This window comes from Sapajus apella, unplaced genomic scaffold (genome assembly GCF_009761245.1).
Source record: "Sapajus apella isolate SASKATOON/1434 unplaced genomic scaffold, GSC_monkey_1.0 scaffold6, whole genome shotgun sequence".
Classification (NCBI taxonomy): Eukaryota; Metazoa; Chordata; class Mammalia; order Primates; family Cebidae; genus Sapajus; species Sapajus apella.
In genome coordinates, this window is record NW_022436946.1 from 23,914,604 (window position 1) to 23,934,277 (window position 19,674).

The 19,674-nt window shown below is 37.4% G+C and overlaps 1 protein-coding gene across 5 annotated transcripts in view; it reads right to left on the bottom strand.

The window, feature by feature from the left end:
- Positions 1-19,674, bottom strand: part of TRMT11 (tRNA methyltransferase 11 homolog) — a 61,826-nt gene that overhangs the window by 36,384 nt on the left and 5,768 nt on the right. For 2 of the 5 annotated variants that reach the window (XR_004267813.1, XM_032274853.1), the window contains exons 1-7: positions 16,255-17,010; positions 9,703-9,768; positions 7,202-7,275; positions 4,981-5,062; positions 4,805-4,897; positions 4,439-4,573; positions 3,527-3,683 (exon numbers count right to left, since the gene is read on the bottom strand). Coding sequence is in view for 4 of the 5 variants with exons in the window: in XM_032274853.1 (XP_032130744.1) it covers positions 3,527-3,683; positions 4,439-4,573; positions 4,805-4,897; positions 4,981-5,062; positions 7,202-7,275; positions 9,703-9,768; positions 16,255-16,326 (679 nt within the window). In the remaining variant the exon portion in view is untranslated. Of the gene's footprint in view, positions 1-3,526; positions 3,684-4,438; positions 4,574-4,804; positions 4,898-4,980; positions 5,063-7,201; positions 7,276-9,702; positions 9,769-16,254; positions 17,018-19,674 lie in introns of those variants that run through there. The other 3 variants (XM_032274852.1, XM_032274855.1, XM_032274854.1) reach the window with 3 other exon arrangements.

A 19,674-nucleotide genomic window follows, 5' to 3' on the forward strand; every position in this document is an offset into this window, starting at 1 on the left:
GCCCTAGGGCTACGTCTCCAACGTTACAAAGGTATATATTCATAAGGGTAGTCATTACAAGCATTATTTGTAACTGTAAAATACTGAAAACTACCAATGTCCAACTATAGGAGATTGTTTGAATAAATTACAGTACATATACTCATGGAGCAAAACTAAAAAAGAATAAAGACGATCTCCATGAACCTACAGGACGTGATTTCCAGGAAATACTATTAAGTGAAACAAGCAAAGTTAAAACCAACATACATACTACCTTTTGTGTAAGAAAGTAGTGGAAATAAGAAAATGTGCATATATCTGCTTATCATTACAAAAGGAAACACAGGAAGAATCAACTAGAAAACAATGAAGTTAGTCACCTAGGAGAGGTGGGAGAACAGGTTGGAAGGGTTATAAAAGTTAAGTGACACCTCTGAGTACCACTTCTTGTATAGTTCTGACTTTTTGGAAGCAAGTTCATCTTATACATATCTGAAAATAAAAGTAAATCAACAAGGAATGGGGGATGGGGGATAAAAACCTAAAACAGAGGGCAAAATGAACAAATTAACCCAAATGAATTTTAAATGAAAAGGGAAAAAGCAGGCACAGTATTTGAGTTTACCACTTCTTAGGGTAAAGAACTGAAAACATATCCTGAATTCTTATTCATAGGATTTTTTTAAGTGGCATAGGCAAAACAACTGTGAAACTATTTCAGATATAGGTATGAGAAAAAGAATAAATGTGTTGATGTAGATAAGAACCAGGGTTCTCACTGTGGAAGAAGGTTCTCACTGTGGAATAATAAAGGTTGGGTGATTACAAAAAAAATAAAAATAGGGTAGTCAAAAAGAAATCTGTAAAGACTGACTACAATTTGTAGCGTATGTACAAATTCAATGTCTAAAATACGTATATGCTCATGCATGTGCATTACACAGAGTATATAGGAACATATACAAGTATATTTGCATATCCACTTACATGCATATTATATACATATGCATATATATTTTCTAGTTTGTCCACTGAAAGTATCTATAATCCAGATCTCATCTCTCCACTAAAAGAAACAAAAATTCCTTGGAGAAATGATTGATAACTGAACTTGGAACAAATAGAAGAGAAAGGAAGAATGAGGAAGAATGTATTCAAAAGAAAAATGGATAGGAACATGTTACAAACACAGATTCAATGTGAAAGAGCTCTGACTGGGCAAATCACAATTTGAGCAACAAAAGTAATTAAGAAACTTAAGAAATGTAATGAATTATAGACCCTCAGCGTTAAAAAGGGGAACACACTCGTTCATATTAGCAACAAATAGAAAAACAAATACATGGAAGAGAGGAAAGGGCTCCTGCTTACAGTATAATAATGAATGTTGACTTGTAACTGTGGAGGGAGCACTGGAGTTGGAAAATCATCCCTTTCAAACCATCCAAGTAAAGAATGGTTCAGGAAAAAATTATCAATGGCTACTAAACCTGGTAATCTGAGTGGTAAGAGGAGATCTGGATAAGGAATGGAATACTACACGGTCTTAATGTGTCTCTCCACAGATTGCTTAATAGCAAGAATAACAAACAAAAAACAGTAATTGCACTGTTTATGATTATGAGTGAAAAAAAATCAAACACCACCTTGACCAGATGATCAAAATTACCAATATCCATGCAGGGCAGAATGCCGTCATGTACACATCCGAGAAGGACACAAAAATCACTGATGCAGCAGTCCAGCTGGGAATGTATAACCTAACCCTAATCTTGAGGAAACATCAAACAACCCAAAATATGGAACAATTTAGATAAAAAATAAAGGGAAGAGAAATACCATCTTGAAAAGTGCAAATTTCATAAAAGAACAAGAAACTCCGGCTGTATTCCAAATCAAAGACATCTTAACAACAAAATATAATACCTGATCCTAGCCAGGAAGGGGAAAAGGATGCTATCAAAAATATTAACATTATTGGGTCAACTGACAAGACAGGAATATGAATATCAAAGTACTATATTAATACATCTATTAACATTGAAAACAGTACTGTGGTTATATACGAGAATACAGCCTTATTCTTGAGAAATAGGTACTTGAGGGGTAAAGGGATATAATGGATACAACTTTCAAGTGACGCAGGAAAGAAAATACTACGTAAATATAAACAAATAGAACAAATAATAAAGTAAGTGAGGCCAAATGTTAACAACAGCTTAAATTAAGGATACACAGATGTTCTTTGTTCTTTTATTATTGTAACTTTTCTGAAAGTTTGATATTATTTCCAATAAAAAGTTTAAAATCTGGGGAGAGGTACTCAGGATAATGAGGGTGGGGAAGAAAAGGATATAGAGTATGTTGAGGGTGAGTGATATGGAGAAACTGGCACAGAAAGACTCACCAGTGAATTAACTCAACAGCAAACAGAGAAAGTCATGCTATCAGTTAGAAATTTCTCACCCTTGATTACTACTTCTTTCTAAGCATACGTGGTCATATTCCTTAAGTTAGTACATGGTATAATAGTTGGTTGGTAGATCCTAATGCAGATAGGCAGCTCTAAGTTAAGACATGAGGTCTGGAGTCGGACTGCTTGAGTCTGAATCCTATGAAACCAATATACTGTATAACCTTGGTCATTCACCTCTCTCTGTGCCATAATTTCCTCCAGAAAAATTTTAAAGTATCTCCATGTTAGTTGTTCTAAGAACTAAACTAGATAGTAATATCAGAGTGCCCAGCATAGCACCTGATACATTTACTATTCAATAAATGTTAGCTCTGCATTATCACTGCTCACGAGGAAAGATGGCTACAGGAGAGGCTCCAACCACAAACTGAGCCATAAAATGAGTTTGGCCAAACTTAAATACAAGTATTTGCTAGGTATGGGTAAGATCAAGCAAAACTGAATGGAAGTAGGAAAACGTCTGCACAGAGTCAGATGAAGTACACTTGGAGTTTTAGGACTTCCATATAAAATTATCCCAGTCATATGCACAAAAAACCAAGGTCACTGCCATAGCGACCAGGCTCTAGCCCATTGATACTTAAGACACTTTTCTTATTTTCACACTTACTTATAAACCTGCACAAACAAACTCAAAGATAGGATATATTAACTATTTTTCTCCATCCACATATATGGTTATTAATTTAAACATGGATGAATACATTTTTTTGATCTTGTCATTCAAGTCTGTCTTTCACCAAGAGTTTTCCTATTTAAATAAACTATACAGCTTTACAGCGTTTCTACAACGTATGGTATTGCAAATTTTTCTGCTATAAAAAAATTAGACGGATGTTCCCTGCTAGTGTTTATCTGGAATAAAACCCATACAATTCTATCAGCATCATCTTTGAAGTGGCAAAAGTGTTAAATACTAGCTAATACACAAGTATGTGGTTGTCTTTTGACCACTATCCAAACATAATTAAAACATTACCCATTTACTCTTCTAGCAAAAATATTACCATGATTATTAATATAAATAAGCAACACCTCTACATTAGCTTAAAAGTTAAATAAAAATACCTGTTCCAACAAATGGATCAAAGACAATATCATTTTCTTTCACTTTTCCGTGGTTAGCCATAATGAATGACAAACCAGCATCCATACTTGTATTTCCAATAAAGTGTCTCTTTTTGACACTATATGACTCAATAAGCTCTCTCTGTCCATCTGCAATCTAAATCAGAGATATTTCTCAAGTTAGTACAGTCATAGAGAACAGACAAGATAATCGTTCACAATAAGACCATTGTATTTTGCTGACAAGAACTTCTTTCCACTTATTACTGCTCTAAACTTATTTGTTTAAAAAAATGTAATTGAAGTAGTTATGGACAAAACCTTTTGTTTCTTAATGTCATTCCACTTACTTTGTCTTTTCAAAACAAGTATGAACTGAATTCGAATGCAATTATTCCAGAGGTAGTTGCTAAGGTAAGTCCATTTCTTTGTTCTCCTCCATAATAATAATCTCTAACATAAGGCACAACTTTCACTCACAGCTTCCAATCACCCACTTAAAGCCTCCAAGAAGTCAACAGAACTGCTCTACAGTAATTTCATTTCTTTTGGAATGGAAGATCCAGATTGGAAATCTCCACAAATGAGATCCCTCAACTACCAGAGCACTGTGTTTTCTCTGATTTAAAAAAAAAAAAAAAAGCCAGTCCAGATTTTCTGATGTCTTATTTTAACATTTCCAGGTAGACCACCTCCTCCCTATATTTAACAAGCCTCTTGCACTTCATAAGATCTCAGGGAAAAACCAAAACAAAACACAATCACACTCTTCACCAATTTTATGGATTCTGACTCTTTAGCTTACAGTACTCTTTAGTTGCTTTATAGTTCCACATATGAGTCAAATACAAAGGCCTACTATGTAGCTTTCAAAAAAATAAATTGACATAGGTAGAAACAGCACTTGCTCACCCATCTACCAAAATAAATATTATGTGGATTCTCAGGGATGCAGTTTGGGTCCAAACCATAATCCTCCAAAACAGAAAATACATGTTGTGGTTTCTTTAAATTTACTTTTCCTTCAAATGGCAGAAATTCAAGTGCCTAAAAAATAAAAGAAATGTTAATGCCTTATAAAAATTTACAAGGAAAAATGGTGCTTATCTAATAACATTACCTTGTAAGTCTGGAGTCAACATTAAATAAAACATGAAAAGCACTTAGCACAAAATGTGGTACAAAATAAACACTTAACAGACATTGGGTATTCTTATATATTAACAATGGCTAGACTGCATTCATCATGTAGGTTTTTCTTTTGCTAAATTTACTTACGTCTATCCGCTTGATTTTCTCTTCTTGTGTCAATGTCTTATTGAAAGTATGAATCTTTATTTTATATGTGGAGTCTGAATGTAGAAATGGAACCTAAAAGGAAATAAGTTTTTTGAGCATTGTAGTTCTACAGAATCTGCACACATGCCTATATAAAACCACATTTTATTACGCACCATCTTCTCCACAGGATAATTTTTAAGAGAACTGTACAGCTCCTCAGGAGATTGTCCATGACCCCATAGTTCAAATATAGACCTAGGAAATAAATGATTGGTACAAACCTCGGTGAAGAACTTAGTTCACACAGTAATACATACGGTCTTTTTACTAGTTCCTTATGCCCACTCCACTAATTATTGCCCATGTTTTGTAAAGTATAAATGAAAACTATGTATCCTGGAAACAAATATAACCTAAGCCAAATCACACATAAAAGTTGAACTTGACATGGAAAGAAGGAAATTCAGTAAGTCAGGATATTTTCCAAGTTTTCATATTTTTAGACTAGAACAAATGATACACTAAATTCAGTTATTTTAGATAAACGGGTAAAAAGCCGCAGAAAAGCCAATTTTTCCCAATGTCTTCTCCATAATACAAAGACTAATGACCAGATAAAAATGTCATTAATATTTAGCTGGCCAAGCATAGTGGTTAATGCCTGTAATTCCAGCACTTTGGGTGGCTGAGGTGGATCACTTGAGTCCAGGAGTTCAAGACCAGCCTGGGAAACATAGCAAAACCTTGTCTCTACAAAAAAGGCAAAACATTGGCCAGGCACGGTGGCACATACCTGTAGTCCCAGCTACTTGGGAGGCTGAGCCCTGGATTTAAGACTAAAAGGAGCCATGATCATGTCACTGCACTCCAGCCTGGGCAAGAGTAAGACTCTATCATGCATGCACATGAACACGCAGGGACACACACACACACACACACACACACACACACACACGACTTTAGTAACTAAGTTACCCAAAATGTTGAGATCTAATAAGGTATATTGTTACGTTTTTCACTCTTTTTGTGACATGCTCAAAATATTTCATGTTAAAAATAAATTAACTTTCAATGCCCTTCTACCACAGAAAAATCTGAATTTAAGTTGATTTTGAATCTATGCTTTTATAAAAGTCTATCTTTGTTCTGGTACAATTAAATTGTGAATTTTATCCTTTGCAAATGAATTCTTCCTTTTCTATTGAATTTACAGAGAAAATGCTTCTACAATCATACTAATCTCACTTAGCTATCATTTAAAGTATACCTCAGCTACACAAAATATACATAGTAAAAAGCAATTAAAAATTATATATTATACAATTGTTAACTGTACCATTAATCAAATATATCAATTAGAAGAGCTTTGAAAGATGCATACAAGTTCTTAGTATTCCAGTGGCTATTTTAAACCTAACAAGCAATTATTCAAAGAGTTTTTTAAAAGTTATGTTTCTGCTTTCTAGTCATTTTTATTTCATAAGACCTGTTAACAAGCGTCACTGTAAAAGATTAAAGGCTTCAGGTAGTTCTCAATAGGATGAAGTTAACTAAACATTGGGTTGTATTCAATTCCATAATACAGCAATTACATATGACTATATAAAACATTGCTAACCATGTAAATAAAACTAGATATATGTAAGTTCTTATTTGCATTGCATTAGCAAATATAATCTCTAAGGAAAAGAAAGCTTTCAGCAATCTGCCAAAATGTTCAGGAAGAAAAAGCAGCTTAAAGATAACACGAGCTGTTCGATCTTTAAGATATTAAAAATACAGTTTAATTTTCAAATCTGATGATAGAAAATTTTCCAATAATATATCTAAAAAAAAAGAAATGGAATAAAAGGGCAGATGCCAATGATAAAATCTAGAAACACTGAGGATAAACAATGAACGGCATCATCACATTAACTCATACCAAGATGTGATATTCTATCAATTCTTTTCTCTACCAACTGAAATGGTATAACATATTTTACGGCGGTCCTCACTTTTTGTTACCTGACACTTCACTAATCTGCTCAACCAATTAAAAACCATCTAAGAGAAAGGCATTTTTGGATTTTCAGCACTTTGGTTATAATTATATGTGGCATTTATCCTACGTAAGAACATAATGTTTATATCTCATACTATACTCCCACATAATATGGAAGGTCAAAAAAATTATTCTAAAACAAATGTGTCTACAGTTCCCTCAGAGATTCTTTCCTCCTTGGTTTCAGCAGGTAAATCTCCTCTGGTCCCCCACCGCCACCCAGTGGCGGTTGCATGTAACTGCAAGCTAAACTAAGCCTCCACACTACATGCCAATGTAGCAAAAAGGAGGACAGAACAGTTAACGAAAGTACTAGTATACTCATGCAGGACAACATAAGTTTCTCTTACTTGGCACAAACTGTCCGTTTCATTAAATTTCTTGCAATATCTTCAGAGGGAATGCTAAGAATCCAAAATGGTGACTGAAAGAAATAACAATATGCAGCTTAATTGTAAGTGGCTCCATGGCCTCATACGCTTTTATTCAAGAAGTCAGTAAGGAGAAGTGCCTATTTGCTACTTTCATGTAAGAATACTGATCTGACTGCAACCAAAACAAAAACCATTCCAATAGTAAAAATTTACATTAGAATAATATGGTAAAAATGTTTTTATAATGACCCTATAAATGAATATATCTGCAAATTAAAGATTAATTTTGTATTTGCCCTTTTATGTAGCTTTACTAGAGGAATTAAGACATATCATATACTAAAGTACAATCTTGAAATTCATCATGGCTAATCATTCCTCAAAATGCAGCTATTTTATTTTTAATTTCTAAGTCACGCATTTCTTAGTTGCTAAATTAGACCTTTTTCTAAATAGTTGTGGCCATCTGAGGGGTGAAGGAGGAGTCCTTTGAAACAACTATGATGGAAAATCTTACATTATTAAATTCTCATTAACTTTTACTTTATATTTTGTCTAGGGGAAAAAAGTTCCCAGTGCATCCAGGGTGTTTTCCCAATTCTCTATCCCAACACCCAAGATTACAGACACTGGTAAGCTGCACCCAGATAACCTCTTGCCAGAACACAGCAAAAATCCGAAAGGATCCTGACCTCATTTCATCACCTTTAGCCAATTACATCCGAACTTTCCTTCCTTTCCTCCTCCCGTAAGTGAAAGTCCTTTAGGAATAAAAGTCCAACACCACAGGACTTTCAACTTAAACTCTTTCATCTTTTGCAAGAAATCCTTCCTGTCACACCCAGTCTTTTTTTTTCAACTTTTACGTTCAGGGGTACATGTGTAGGATGTGCAGGTTTGTTACATGGTAAATGTGTCCCATGGTGGTTTGCTACATAGATCATCCCATCACCTAGGTATTAAGCCCAGCATCCATTAGCTATTCTTCCTGATGCTCTCCCTCCCCTCGTCCCAACACCCTCAACAGGCTCCAGTGTGTGTGGCTTCCCTTGGACGTGCCCATATGTTCTTATCATTCAGCTCCCACTTATAAGTGAGAACATGTGGTGTTTGGTTTTCTGTTCCTGCATTAGTTTGCTGAGGATAATGGCTTCCAACTCTATTCATGTCCCTGCAACATGATCTTGTTATGGTTGTACAGTATGCATTTCTTTTTGTGGCTTCCATGATGTATATGTACATTTTCTTTTTTTCTTTTTTTTTTTTTTTGAGACGGAGTTTCACTCATGTTACCCAGGCTTGAGTGCAATGGCGCGATCTCGGCTCACCGCAACCTTCGCCTCCTGGGTTCAGGCAATTCTCCTGCCTCAGCCTCCTGAGTAGCTGGGATTACAGGCACGTGCCACCATGCCCAGCTAATTTTTTGTATTTTTAGTAGAGACGGGGTTTTACCATGTTGACCAGGATGGTCTCGATCTCTTGGCCTCGTGATCCACCCGCCTCGGCCTCCCAAAGTGCTGGGATTACAGGCTTGAGCCACCGCGCCCGGCCACATTTTCTTTATCTAGTCTATCAGTGATGAGCATTTAGGATGATTCCATGCTATGCTATCGTGAATAGTGCTGCAATGAACATATGCGTGCATGAATCGTTATAACAGAACAACTTACATTACTTTGGGTATATACCCTGTCTTTTTTCTTATAATATTTACCCTCCCCAACAGAAAAATTCAAAATAATCCAAACAGGAAAAAATATTATCACTTAGTATTACTTTTATTGGGAAAATTTTTAAAGCAACCTGAATAAAATGAAATGGTTAAATTAATTATGGTAGAGCTAATCAACGAAAAATATTATGTAGCTATGTTAGAGATAAAGGCCAAGTAACAACTTATGCGTAAACTGACACTATCAGGTGAGAAACACAAGCTGCAGAAGAATTACAATAGGGGGGAAAAAGTACATGAAAAAAAGACTGGAAGGCAGCATCCAAAATTTAAGTCATGTCAAGGAAGGACTGCAAATTATTTTTTTTTTTTCTGTTTTCCAAACTTCTGTAATGCACTGATAAACTACAGTTTTATGCAAAATACAAAGCTCATAAATTCACAGTCTTACATAATGCATAATTTCAAATTTTAAAATGATTCTCAATATGAGTTCAAAATTCTACTAAATTCTAATTCTAAACATAATTCACCAATGGAGGACAGGCCTTTTTTAAGTGAAAAGACATATACAAATTATGACCAACTGTTGATTGAAAATTTAAAACAAATAAGAAACTAGAAATAAATCTAAATTGTTTAACAAAACCACAATTTTTCCCAAAATATCCTGTTTATTCCATTGCCTCTAGAAACAAATACAAGTAACTACACAAATATAAATTTAACATATGCACTTCTTCTCTTCAAACCCAAGCTCTATTTCTAAGTATACTCTACATGGTCTAATGAAAATTTAACTTACCTTTCCATAAGTTTCTTGAGTGCTGGTGAACTGACCTCCAAAAAGTGAAAGCAAAGACTTTATTTCCTATATTGAAAATATTACAGAGAAAATACATTTTAACAAAAGGAACTAAAAATCTATTAAGGGAGACAGTAATTACATGACTAAAAAAAAAAAAAAGGCATAGGTTGATGATCTAACTGAGGCATTTAAGCTTCAACATCAGATAGTTACAATTTAGGATTCAGAAAAAAATCTAACAGTAAAAACCATAAGTAATTTCTGAGAGATTTTAGAAAATAGAAGGGTTACCAAACACTTGATTAGAAGATGCCCTGATTTTGAAAAGGAAAAAAACAGATTACGCAAAGTGCAGCTTAGTAAGTCTGACACTTGATGAACAAAATTAAAATGAAAATTAAACAAATCATTTGAAGATGTTTGGAAATTAAAAATAATCAGCCAGGGCATATCACTGTGTATTCATTAACCACAAATACACCAAGTTAACCTCCGCCTTTCTGCATAAAATTACAGAACTAGAAAGAGAACTAACATAATAGATACTTTTAAAGCATAACGCATGTGAAGTTGAAATCTGTCCAGATAGTGTTTATATTATTTGAAGCAATCACTTTGTACTGATAAACCCAAATAATTACACAAACTTTACAATTTGTATGACTAACAAGTTGTCTCCTTAAATCTCATAAAACAGGTAGAATCACATTCCTCTGTATGGATCTTATGGAGAACGTAACCTAATGAGAGTTAAGTGTCCTACTGCTAGCTGCTTACTATCCCCTTTCCTCCCAACCAGAAGGAAGAGCCTTTAACACCAGGCCCACTATAACGTACAGCCATCAAAAAGGACAATATACCCAAACCAGCAAGTCTCCCACTCCAAGATCAATATGAATGAGAAGTTCAAGCTGCTAGTGCCATTTCTATTTTTCTTTGTCTATGCAACAAATCATTGTTTTTAATTCAGTGTTAGAAGGGGCTGAGTTCAGTCCAATCAGATGGATCAACCAAGAACTATCACAGACTACTGCCAAATCAGTGAAGGCAGCCCAAAGGTTATTTTGCAACATGGAAAACACAAATCTAAATACAAGACATCATGAGACTTAGAAGTCAAATAGATCATAATCTGATTTTCAGATCTTCCAAATACTAGCGATATGGCTTTATACAAGAATCTTAAATCCTCCAACTTTTCGTTCCCTCAAATGTAAAACAGGAATCACAGCTACCTCATCAGGTTAGGTGAACTTTAAAGACAGAAGCACAGAACCTAGGCAGTTATTAAGGAATCAAGAAGTCAACAAAGACTGACAGAGTTATAACACTTAAAAGAAAAAAATTAAGTTATAGGTTAAGTTACTTGATCCTGCATGGTGGTGGTTTGTTCTATATTAAAGCATATTGCAAAGTCAGCTTTACATTTAAAATATCCAACTACAACCAAGTTAAAACACCAAAGTTTGCTGCTCCTAGATATATTGTTAAAAATTTGCAATAGGTTAAAACACAAAGATCCTAAGAGTTAGGCAGGGGAAAAAAGTGAAAGATTAAAGTGTTATGGCATAGCATTATCTCTACTACCCAAAACTTAAGCAGCCACCTAAAACTGAGAATAAATGATAAGCAAGTTTCAAATTGAAAAGCAAAACATGTTTAAGTACTTCATCAGCCTACTTGGAAAAACCAAAACACAAAATGTTCATTAATCTTATGGCAAATTCAACTTTCCAGTTGAGACTCTTTCTACATTAGGAATAAAAAAGAATTTACATTGAACATCAGATACAGAAATGTGGCATGATCTGGGGCAGGTGTGATGCATTAATTCCATGAGCTTTTCTATTATTTCAGCTACTTGCTTTTTCATTCATTTAAAAGGTTGCTTCAGAACAAGCAATACAACCTAGGTGTTTGACCTTTAGTAAACATTACTTAATACAGTAAGTACTACATTAAGGCGCTGCCAACTATAATTGGCCCTGATTAACTCTATCAGAGGTAAAACTGGACCACACTTATATTCCTAATCTCTCATTTTAATTCATAAAGGCAGCCATTCATTAGAGCTTCCTTACTTATCAGTTCTAATGCAGTAGATGGACCCAAAAACGTGGACTCTCCTTTGCATTGCCTTCCCCAGAAGGGATCCTATAACACTGATTTTAATATTTTAAGCTGCAAGGTATGGTGGCTCCCACCTGCAATCCTAGCACTTTGGGAGGTCGAGGCGAAGAGGAAACTTGAGACCGGAGTCCAAGACCAGCCCCAGCAACATGGTGAGATGCCCCGCCCGCATCCACCCTCAGTCTCTGATCCACACCCAGTCACTACAAAAAAATTGAAAAATTAGCCAGGCATAGTGGTGCACCTGTGGTCCCAGTTACTCAGGAAGCTAAGGTGGGAGGATGGCTGGAACTTGGGAGTTTGAGGCTGCAGTGATCGTCATGCCATTGCACTCTAGCCTGGAAAACAGAGAGAGAACTGTCTCAAAAAAAAAAAAAAAAAAAAAAAAAAATTTTTTTTTAAGCAACTAATATGTGCAAGTCACAGAGTTATGTAAAAATACATACACATTTACCTTAGAGAAATTAAGGTCTAGCAGAACCAACAAGATAACCTCACAAATGAAACGTACAGTGTAAAACAGTACATTGTTGTTTTAACATGTTGTTAAAGAAGTAAAAGCAAAAAATATTAGAGTGCAAGAGAGTAAAAGATTACTTCAGTTTGAGAAGTAAGGTTTCATGGAAACTGACTTAATCCCTGAAAAAAAATCTAACTCAATGACAGAAGAATTCAACTTGCAGGGATGGCAAAAGAGGTAAAAGCCTCTTGCTACAAAGAACTATAAAAGCTGGCCATGTAACTGAAGGCATAGAAAGATAACAAAAATTACCAAACCAACAACCAGGAGAGGGCAAAAATTCCCAGGTGGAGCCACTTTTTCCCTGAGACATTTACCAATCCAAAAACAGGCACTTGCAGGATGGATAGGGGAAAAAGAAAAAAGGGCCACCCAGGGGGAGAAAAGGATACTTGCTGAACCACCTAGTTTACATTAGGATGTCAAAAAGCTACACTTGGTGAGTATGTGGGACTCAGAATACAAACAGAGCTTAGCGCGTGAGAATGAATTAAACCAATCCTAGACTCCTCATGCTCCTATGAGTTCCTATCTTCTTCAAGAGGATGTACATCAATCCAGACCTCCAATTATTTTTTTAAATAAATTTTCAAATACAACAACTGGCATATATTTTAAAAATAGCCCAGCAACATATGAAAGAGAACCAAAATAAACAACAGAAACAGACCCAAAGGATCCCTTTTATCAGATACTTTAACATAATTACACTTTCCATATTGAAGGGGATTAAAGAAAAAATTAGAATTTTGGCAGGGGAGGAAAAACTACAAAAAAGGAAATTGCGGATCTGAAAAAGAATCACGTAAAACATATAAAGCTAAAATAAATAAATATGTGCTTAACTCTAAAGGAATACTTACTACATAAGAAACAATAGATCAAAGAATGGGAAACACCCAAACCAGACTAAAGGGAGCACAGAGAGCAAAAGTGAAAGCAGGAATTCAGGGAATAATGAGTCAGTTTTGGCAGCACTAAGGACTAGGTGGGAAGCGAGAGCACAAAGGAGAGAACCATGCAGTGTTAGACCTGGAATGCCTGACTAAAGATTGTCATCTTAAGAAGAACAAGAATGTAAAACAGAACAGAGTTTTTGGAAGAATAAACTGGCACAAGGGTAATGCACTAAGAAGAATTTACAATGGAAAGAAAAAGTAGAAATCACCACGTAGTTGGGTTGTTATTTTGGAGTCCACAGTCCAACCACTCCATTGTCACTGCACTGCCTTACTTTAGGCAGTCACACTCCTGAGCCTCTCTAGTTCTACTCCAGTATTCTCTAAGTGGGATCTTTTCTCTGGTACTTCAGAATTATCTTTCTAAAACACAAATTCTTACCACCTCTCTGGCCTCAATGCCCACTACTTCAACCTCCCTCCCCAAACCTCATAACCAATCACACCTCTGTGCCTTTAAGTCTGTTTCGGTTTCTCACAGAAGTGGTCTTTACAATCCTCTTCACCAACAGAACATATCCTTTGTCAATTAAGACTTAATTAAAAATTACTTCCTCCATGAAACTCAGAACATTAATACTGAATCAATGTCACAATCTTCCTTCATGACTCCTAAGACCAATGAGTTCAACACAACTGAAGAAAATCACAGAATCTTAGCATGATTACACATCTGAGAACTTCACCTTCAGCTGGTTTTCAGCATTGCTCTAATACCTATGTTCTTCACTCATTTTCCTCCTTGTCAAATCTCCTCTTTGCTCTCAATGACTATTTCAAGTTTTACTATTTGTCTCAATTTCCCCATTCAACTGCTGGCCCATCATCTCTCAAGAAATAACTTCCACTCATTCATTATCTAGAAAACAGGCCCTCAGGTAACTACTCTACACCCACCCTAACTTTCTTTGTCCCATTTCCCCTCTTACTGAAAAGAGATGCCCTTTTATCCCTCTCTTGCCGTCAGCCTACCAATATACTCATGCTCAATCTCTGCTCAAACTCATTCTCTTCATGGGGAGAATTCTCCTTTGACCATAGATCCCCTTCAAACTGTTAACCCATTTCTTACTTTCCCTTATGCTCTAGCTAAGGGCACTCAGTCTATCCTATCTCCCCTTCCTCATTTTCCAGTGACCACTAAACCAAGCCATCCAGCTTCTCCCACTAAAACTTAACATACCAGCTTTAGCGAAATTAACCAATTAATTACCTTCTAATTGAGACTATCAATGAACATTTTTTCATTCTTTTCTAACTAAAAAACAACTGCATTCGACATTATCCATTTGTCCCTGCTTCCTAAAATTTTACCCTTCTGATTTCTGTGGTCTCACACCCTTCTGGTACTTGCCCATCTTCTTCATGGCCTCCTCCGACTTTCCTTTAATATCAATGCTTCCAAGCACCTAAACTTGACCCACCACTCTTTTTACCTTACCCTTAATTTCATCCCCTCTCCTAATTTTCACATGCAGAAGACTCCCAAATATTTCTCACTAGTCCAGATCACTCTGCCATACTCTATGCATATTCATATATCCACTGCTTCTTGGTCATCTGAGGTTGATGTTACACGAGCACATCAAATTCAGTGTAAACAAAAGTTAAATCTTACATCTGCCTATGTTCTCTATTTTAAATGGAGACACTCCTACCTATATCCACCCAGGAGTCATACCTGACTGGTGCCCCTTTCTCACATATTCAGTCAATTCAGCCCTAATGACTGTACGGCTTAAATATTCTCCCAGTCTATCCCATCCTCTTACCCCTTAATCTAGGTCAGACCTTCTTAATCTATTAACAAGACTATGCCAACAGAGTTTTTTTTGAGATGGAGTTTCGCTCTTGTTACTCAGGCTGGAGTGCAATGGCTCGATCTCGGCTCACTGCAATCTCTGCCTCCTAGGTTCAAGCAATTCTCCTGCCTCAGCCTCCCGAGTAGCTGGGACTACAGGTGTGCGCCACCATGCCCAGCTAATTTTTGAATTTTTAGTAGAGACGGGATTTCCCGATGTTGACCAGGATGGTCTCGATCTCTTGACCTCGTGATCCACCCACCTCGGCCTCCCAAAGTGCCGGGATTATAGGCGTGAGCCACCGCTCCCGGCCCCAGACTCTTAACTAGTCTCTGGCTCAAGGCTTAGTCTTTTCAAATCCATCCTCCATAGTGTTGTCAAACTGATTTAATTTTTTGGTAACTTTTTTACTTAAAACTCTTCAATAAATCCCCTTTCGAAAGTTCCAGGGTATTCAAGGCTTTCATTTTCTGGCCCCTGTTTACTTCCCCTGTCCTCTTACCACTCTCTGCCACATATCTAATGAGCCAGTAATAATAATAATTGTAATTCTAATTCTTATCAACGCTATTTTGTCCTTCTAAGATGAAGTGCTCAACCCTTAGTCTAAGCAGTAAGCTCCTAGAGGGCAGACGTTGTTTACGTCATCTTTATAAGCCCAGCGTACGCATCTTCAACTACGTGCACCGTGGAAACGTTTCTTGAATAAAACACTCTTCTCAATTTCTCCATCATCTAATCCCCACCACCAACCCCTCCACTGAATTGATCCACAGATTATGATACTTAAAACACCAGCCTGAGCATTTGTTAGCTGTCTCTATCCTCCGCTAGACGAAGAGCTGCGGGAGTGAGAGGACCGGTCATATTCACCTGCCTAACTCCAGTACTTGGCACACGGGCAAACGAATGAATGAAAACATTTAAGGAAGCCGAGGGGTTTGGTCTCGGACTTCTGTCACACACTCCCTCCGCCAAACTCACCCCGCCCGAGGACCGGGGACGCGTGACCCGCGCTGACCAGCGCAGACCCCGGAATCCCGACGCCCTGCAGCTATGCAGATCACCTCCACCCACACATCCACTCCACTCCAGCGTCCCCTCCAGTCGGAAGTTGCGGAGGGCGCTCGGGACTCACCGGCAGGCGGAACTCCAGGTGTTCCTGCGCCATGAGCAGCAGATACCTGTTAAGGGCACACGGCGTCGCCATTGCAGCTGCCCACCGTGCGCCTGCGCGGCTCGCGCGAGGTCCCACCTCTTTCTCCCTCCCAAAGCCGAGTCTCCACAGAGAGCGAGCCTGAAGGGCCGGAAGCGGAAGCTTGGCGAGGCAGGCGCTGTCTGTGCGTTTCTCGCGCGCGGAGTCCGAAACCGTGGTTGCGGTGAAGAGGGGCTTCCTCACCTGGGAGTGCCAGGTGGTTGCGATAGTTCAGCGCTAGGAGCTGGTGGGCGGGGCTGCGTGGTTTTCAGGAGAAGCCTGTCATGATAAGACAGTATATTTCCCAATGATCTTCCCACTTGGAATGTATTTCCAGCTTTCTCTACAACCCTTTAAATCCTGTTCTTCAAAACTGGACTGAAATTTCACCATTTCCTTGCAGACCTGTCTAACCAGCACAGCCTTCGGGCCCTGATTTAGCTGGTCATTTAACACTTAGTATACTTTTCGTATCTATGTAACGACTTTTCGAGAGCACATGCCTTATAAGGCATGTGGTCTGAGATAATCTCTTATGGTTCACTCTATCCTTAACAAAAACCAAAAGAATATCTTCCTCAAAGTACGGCATAATTCTTAGGTTGTGTTATTTGCTAGACCTAAGACTAAATTCACAACCATAAATTAAAACTTGGAGAAAGTTCACACTGGCACAGATTTCATAGTAACAGATAGTTTATAAAATAGATTTTAATTGCATATTCTATGTATATATGTGACTTTTTTTTCTTTTTGAGAGAGTCTTGCTCTGTCACCTGGGTTAGTGCAGTGGTGCAGACATAGCTCACTGTAACCTTGAACTGGGCTTAGGGGATCCTCCCACCCTAGTCTTCCAAAGTGCTAGAATTGTAGGCTCAAGGCCTCCCTCCGGGCTGTTTCTGCTTTTGAGAGTACTGAGCCCTTTGCCCTATTGAGATCTCTTTCTTTCGCATTTCTCTGTGGTATTGCACAAGATGCAAAAGAGTATCTGGCATATCCCCAGCAGCATGTGCCAGAAAAGTAGTTGATGCGTAGTGTAGTGATTAAGAACACAAGCTGTGGTGTCAATATTAGATTCAAACCTCATTTCCACCATTTACCACCTATATCCTTTTAACTTCTCTGATGCTGAGTTTTACTGAAAATGGAAAAACACTGCCTCCTGCAAAGGACTATTACAAGGATTAAGTGGAATAATGTTCATAAAGTGTGGAATATAACATCTGGCATAGTGAATGGGGCCAATAATTGGCACTTGAGGACATTTTTCTTCTCTTAAGAAAATCACATGAGAATTTTTGTCAGCAAAAGATCTGTTTTTGTTAGGAATATGTCTCACTTGTGCTAAGTCACTCTCAGAAGCATAGATGTCTCTTGACCCCAAAACTTCAGAAAAGGGGATAAAAGTAACTTGAGACAAGAAAAGAAAGTTGTTTACTATTTGAGAAGAGAGGCTAAGGTTGGGACAGAAAACCAATGAAATGTTGGGGGAATGATGTGCAGTGCTTGATATGCCCCGTCCCCAGTACTTGTCAAATCTTCAGCAAAATTACCAAACGTATGGTATTTTGATGGGGGCAATGTTATACAGACTATCAAAGAATTGCTGATTTTTATGCCTGGATTAATATGATGCCATATAGAGGCAACAAATGAGACTACAGGCCTGGAGAACCCAAATGAAATCAGATGTCACTGATTTTTCATCTAGCACCTTTGTGCTACAGTTCAAGACTAAATCTATACTAAATTTCCGCCTCAGAAATAAGCAGGGGAGTATTTACATCACGAATCTAAATCGTTGGATACATGGTCTGGGGAAGTAGAGATTAACCTTGCATAGGCCACTAAAGTTAGTATGGCACTACTGTGACATCAATTAAACTGCCTTTCTAGGACCCACAGCCAGACCTGTTCAAAGTTTTTGAGCTTATAAGAGTGTAGCAGCAGAGTAAGGACTTTGGAAGTTGGTGGTCAAACTAGCATCCAGAGACTTTTTTTTTTTTTTTTTTTTTTTAACTTTAAGGAGCAAAGAGGTTCATAGTCTGACTTCTGGGAACTGATCCAAAGTTCCATCCATGTTACATCTTCTAGGGCAGACTTCTTAGAACCTGGCTCCTTCTGTGAGACAGCTATTGTGCAAAAAGTAAAGCTTCTGGTATAGTCCCCCTATAACTAAAAATGCAGAGGGCATTCCAGGGAAGTAAGGATCAGAAATTGGAAAGCGGATTTTTGAGTTTTGGTTTTAATATGTCACTTAAGTACTGAGGATAGTAGGACACACTCAGAGAAATGAAAAAGTTAACAGGTCCCAGCAGCAGAGGTCATATGTAGTATCAAAACTGCCAATGCATCTGTTTCAGGCTGAACATCTAACACTTGAAAAGGGTCTAGGTATCACAAAGAACCATAGGGATTTGTACACCATAAGAGAGAGAAAAGTTCTCTTCATATGTATTGACTATGATTTTTGCAATTAGTAAAAAGAGGCTTCTGATTAGTTTGGAGAATAAAATTTCATTGGAATAGATTATATAAGAATTGCACAGAATTTACCATAGCAAAGCATTACTGAAGTTTGAATTTCTTGATGTCCCAGAGGGGGTCTCCCTTATTGTCAATCTAAATGAAGATAATTTTGGAAAGAGAGAAATAATACTGCCTACTCTAAGGAAATAAGCCTGTATGTGTTGGAATTCTGAGGCACCAATTCAGACTTAAGCAGCTGGAGTTGACTTAAGTATGTCTCAGCTACTTGAGGTCAAATTTCCAACAAGATTCCCAGAAGTGGAGAAATGTAGATCCCATTCTTTAGTCAAAAGACTCCCCAAAACAAACTTGAATTCCTCACTGCAAACTATGCTCTCTAATATGCTACCTGTAAAGCTGTTTCTATGCATAGAAAAAATGTGAAGGGAAACAGGCTGGAAACTCAAGAAGTCTTTGAATGGGATGCCATTTATCACTTTCCTTGGCAGAACATTTGAACCAGAGGTAACAAAAGATTACAGCACATTTGCCTCATCTGAGCCACGTCTTTTGTCCTCCCTTCCTTCCTAAAATCAGAAGCAATCATGATTTCTAAACAAAGAAAGGCTTCTGGCAAGTAATTTAAAGTAGGTATGCCTCTCATCTTCTAGATGCTTGTTAAATCACACAGATTCTTGTTTAAGCACAATTCCCCGTAATCCCCATCTCTTGTTGCTATTTGCTTCCCATGAGTAGGAAAATTATATAGTATAGATAGTCTCAGGTCCCATAAAAGGGCTTTTCTTGAGAGTCTACCATAACAAGGCCCAAAGGGGAATTTTACTTAATCCTGTAGGGCACAGGTTCTGAAACGGGTGCGCATTGTAATTACCT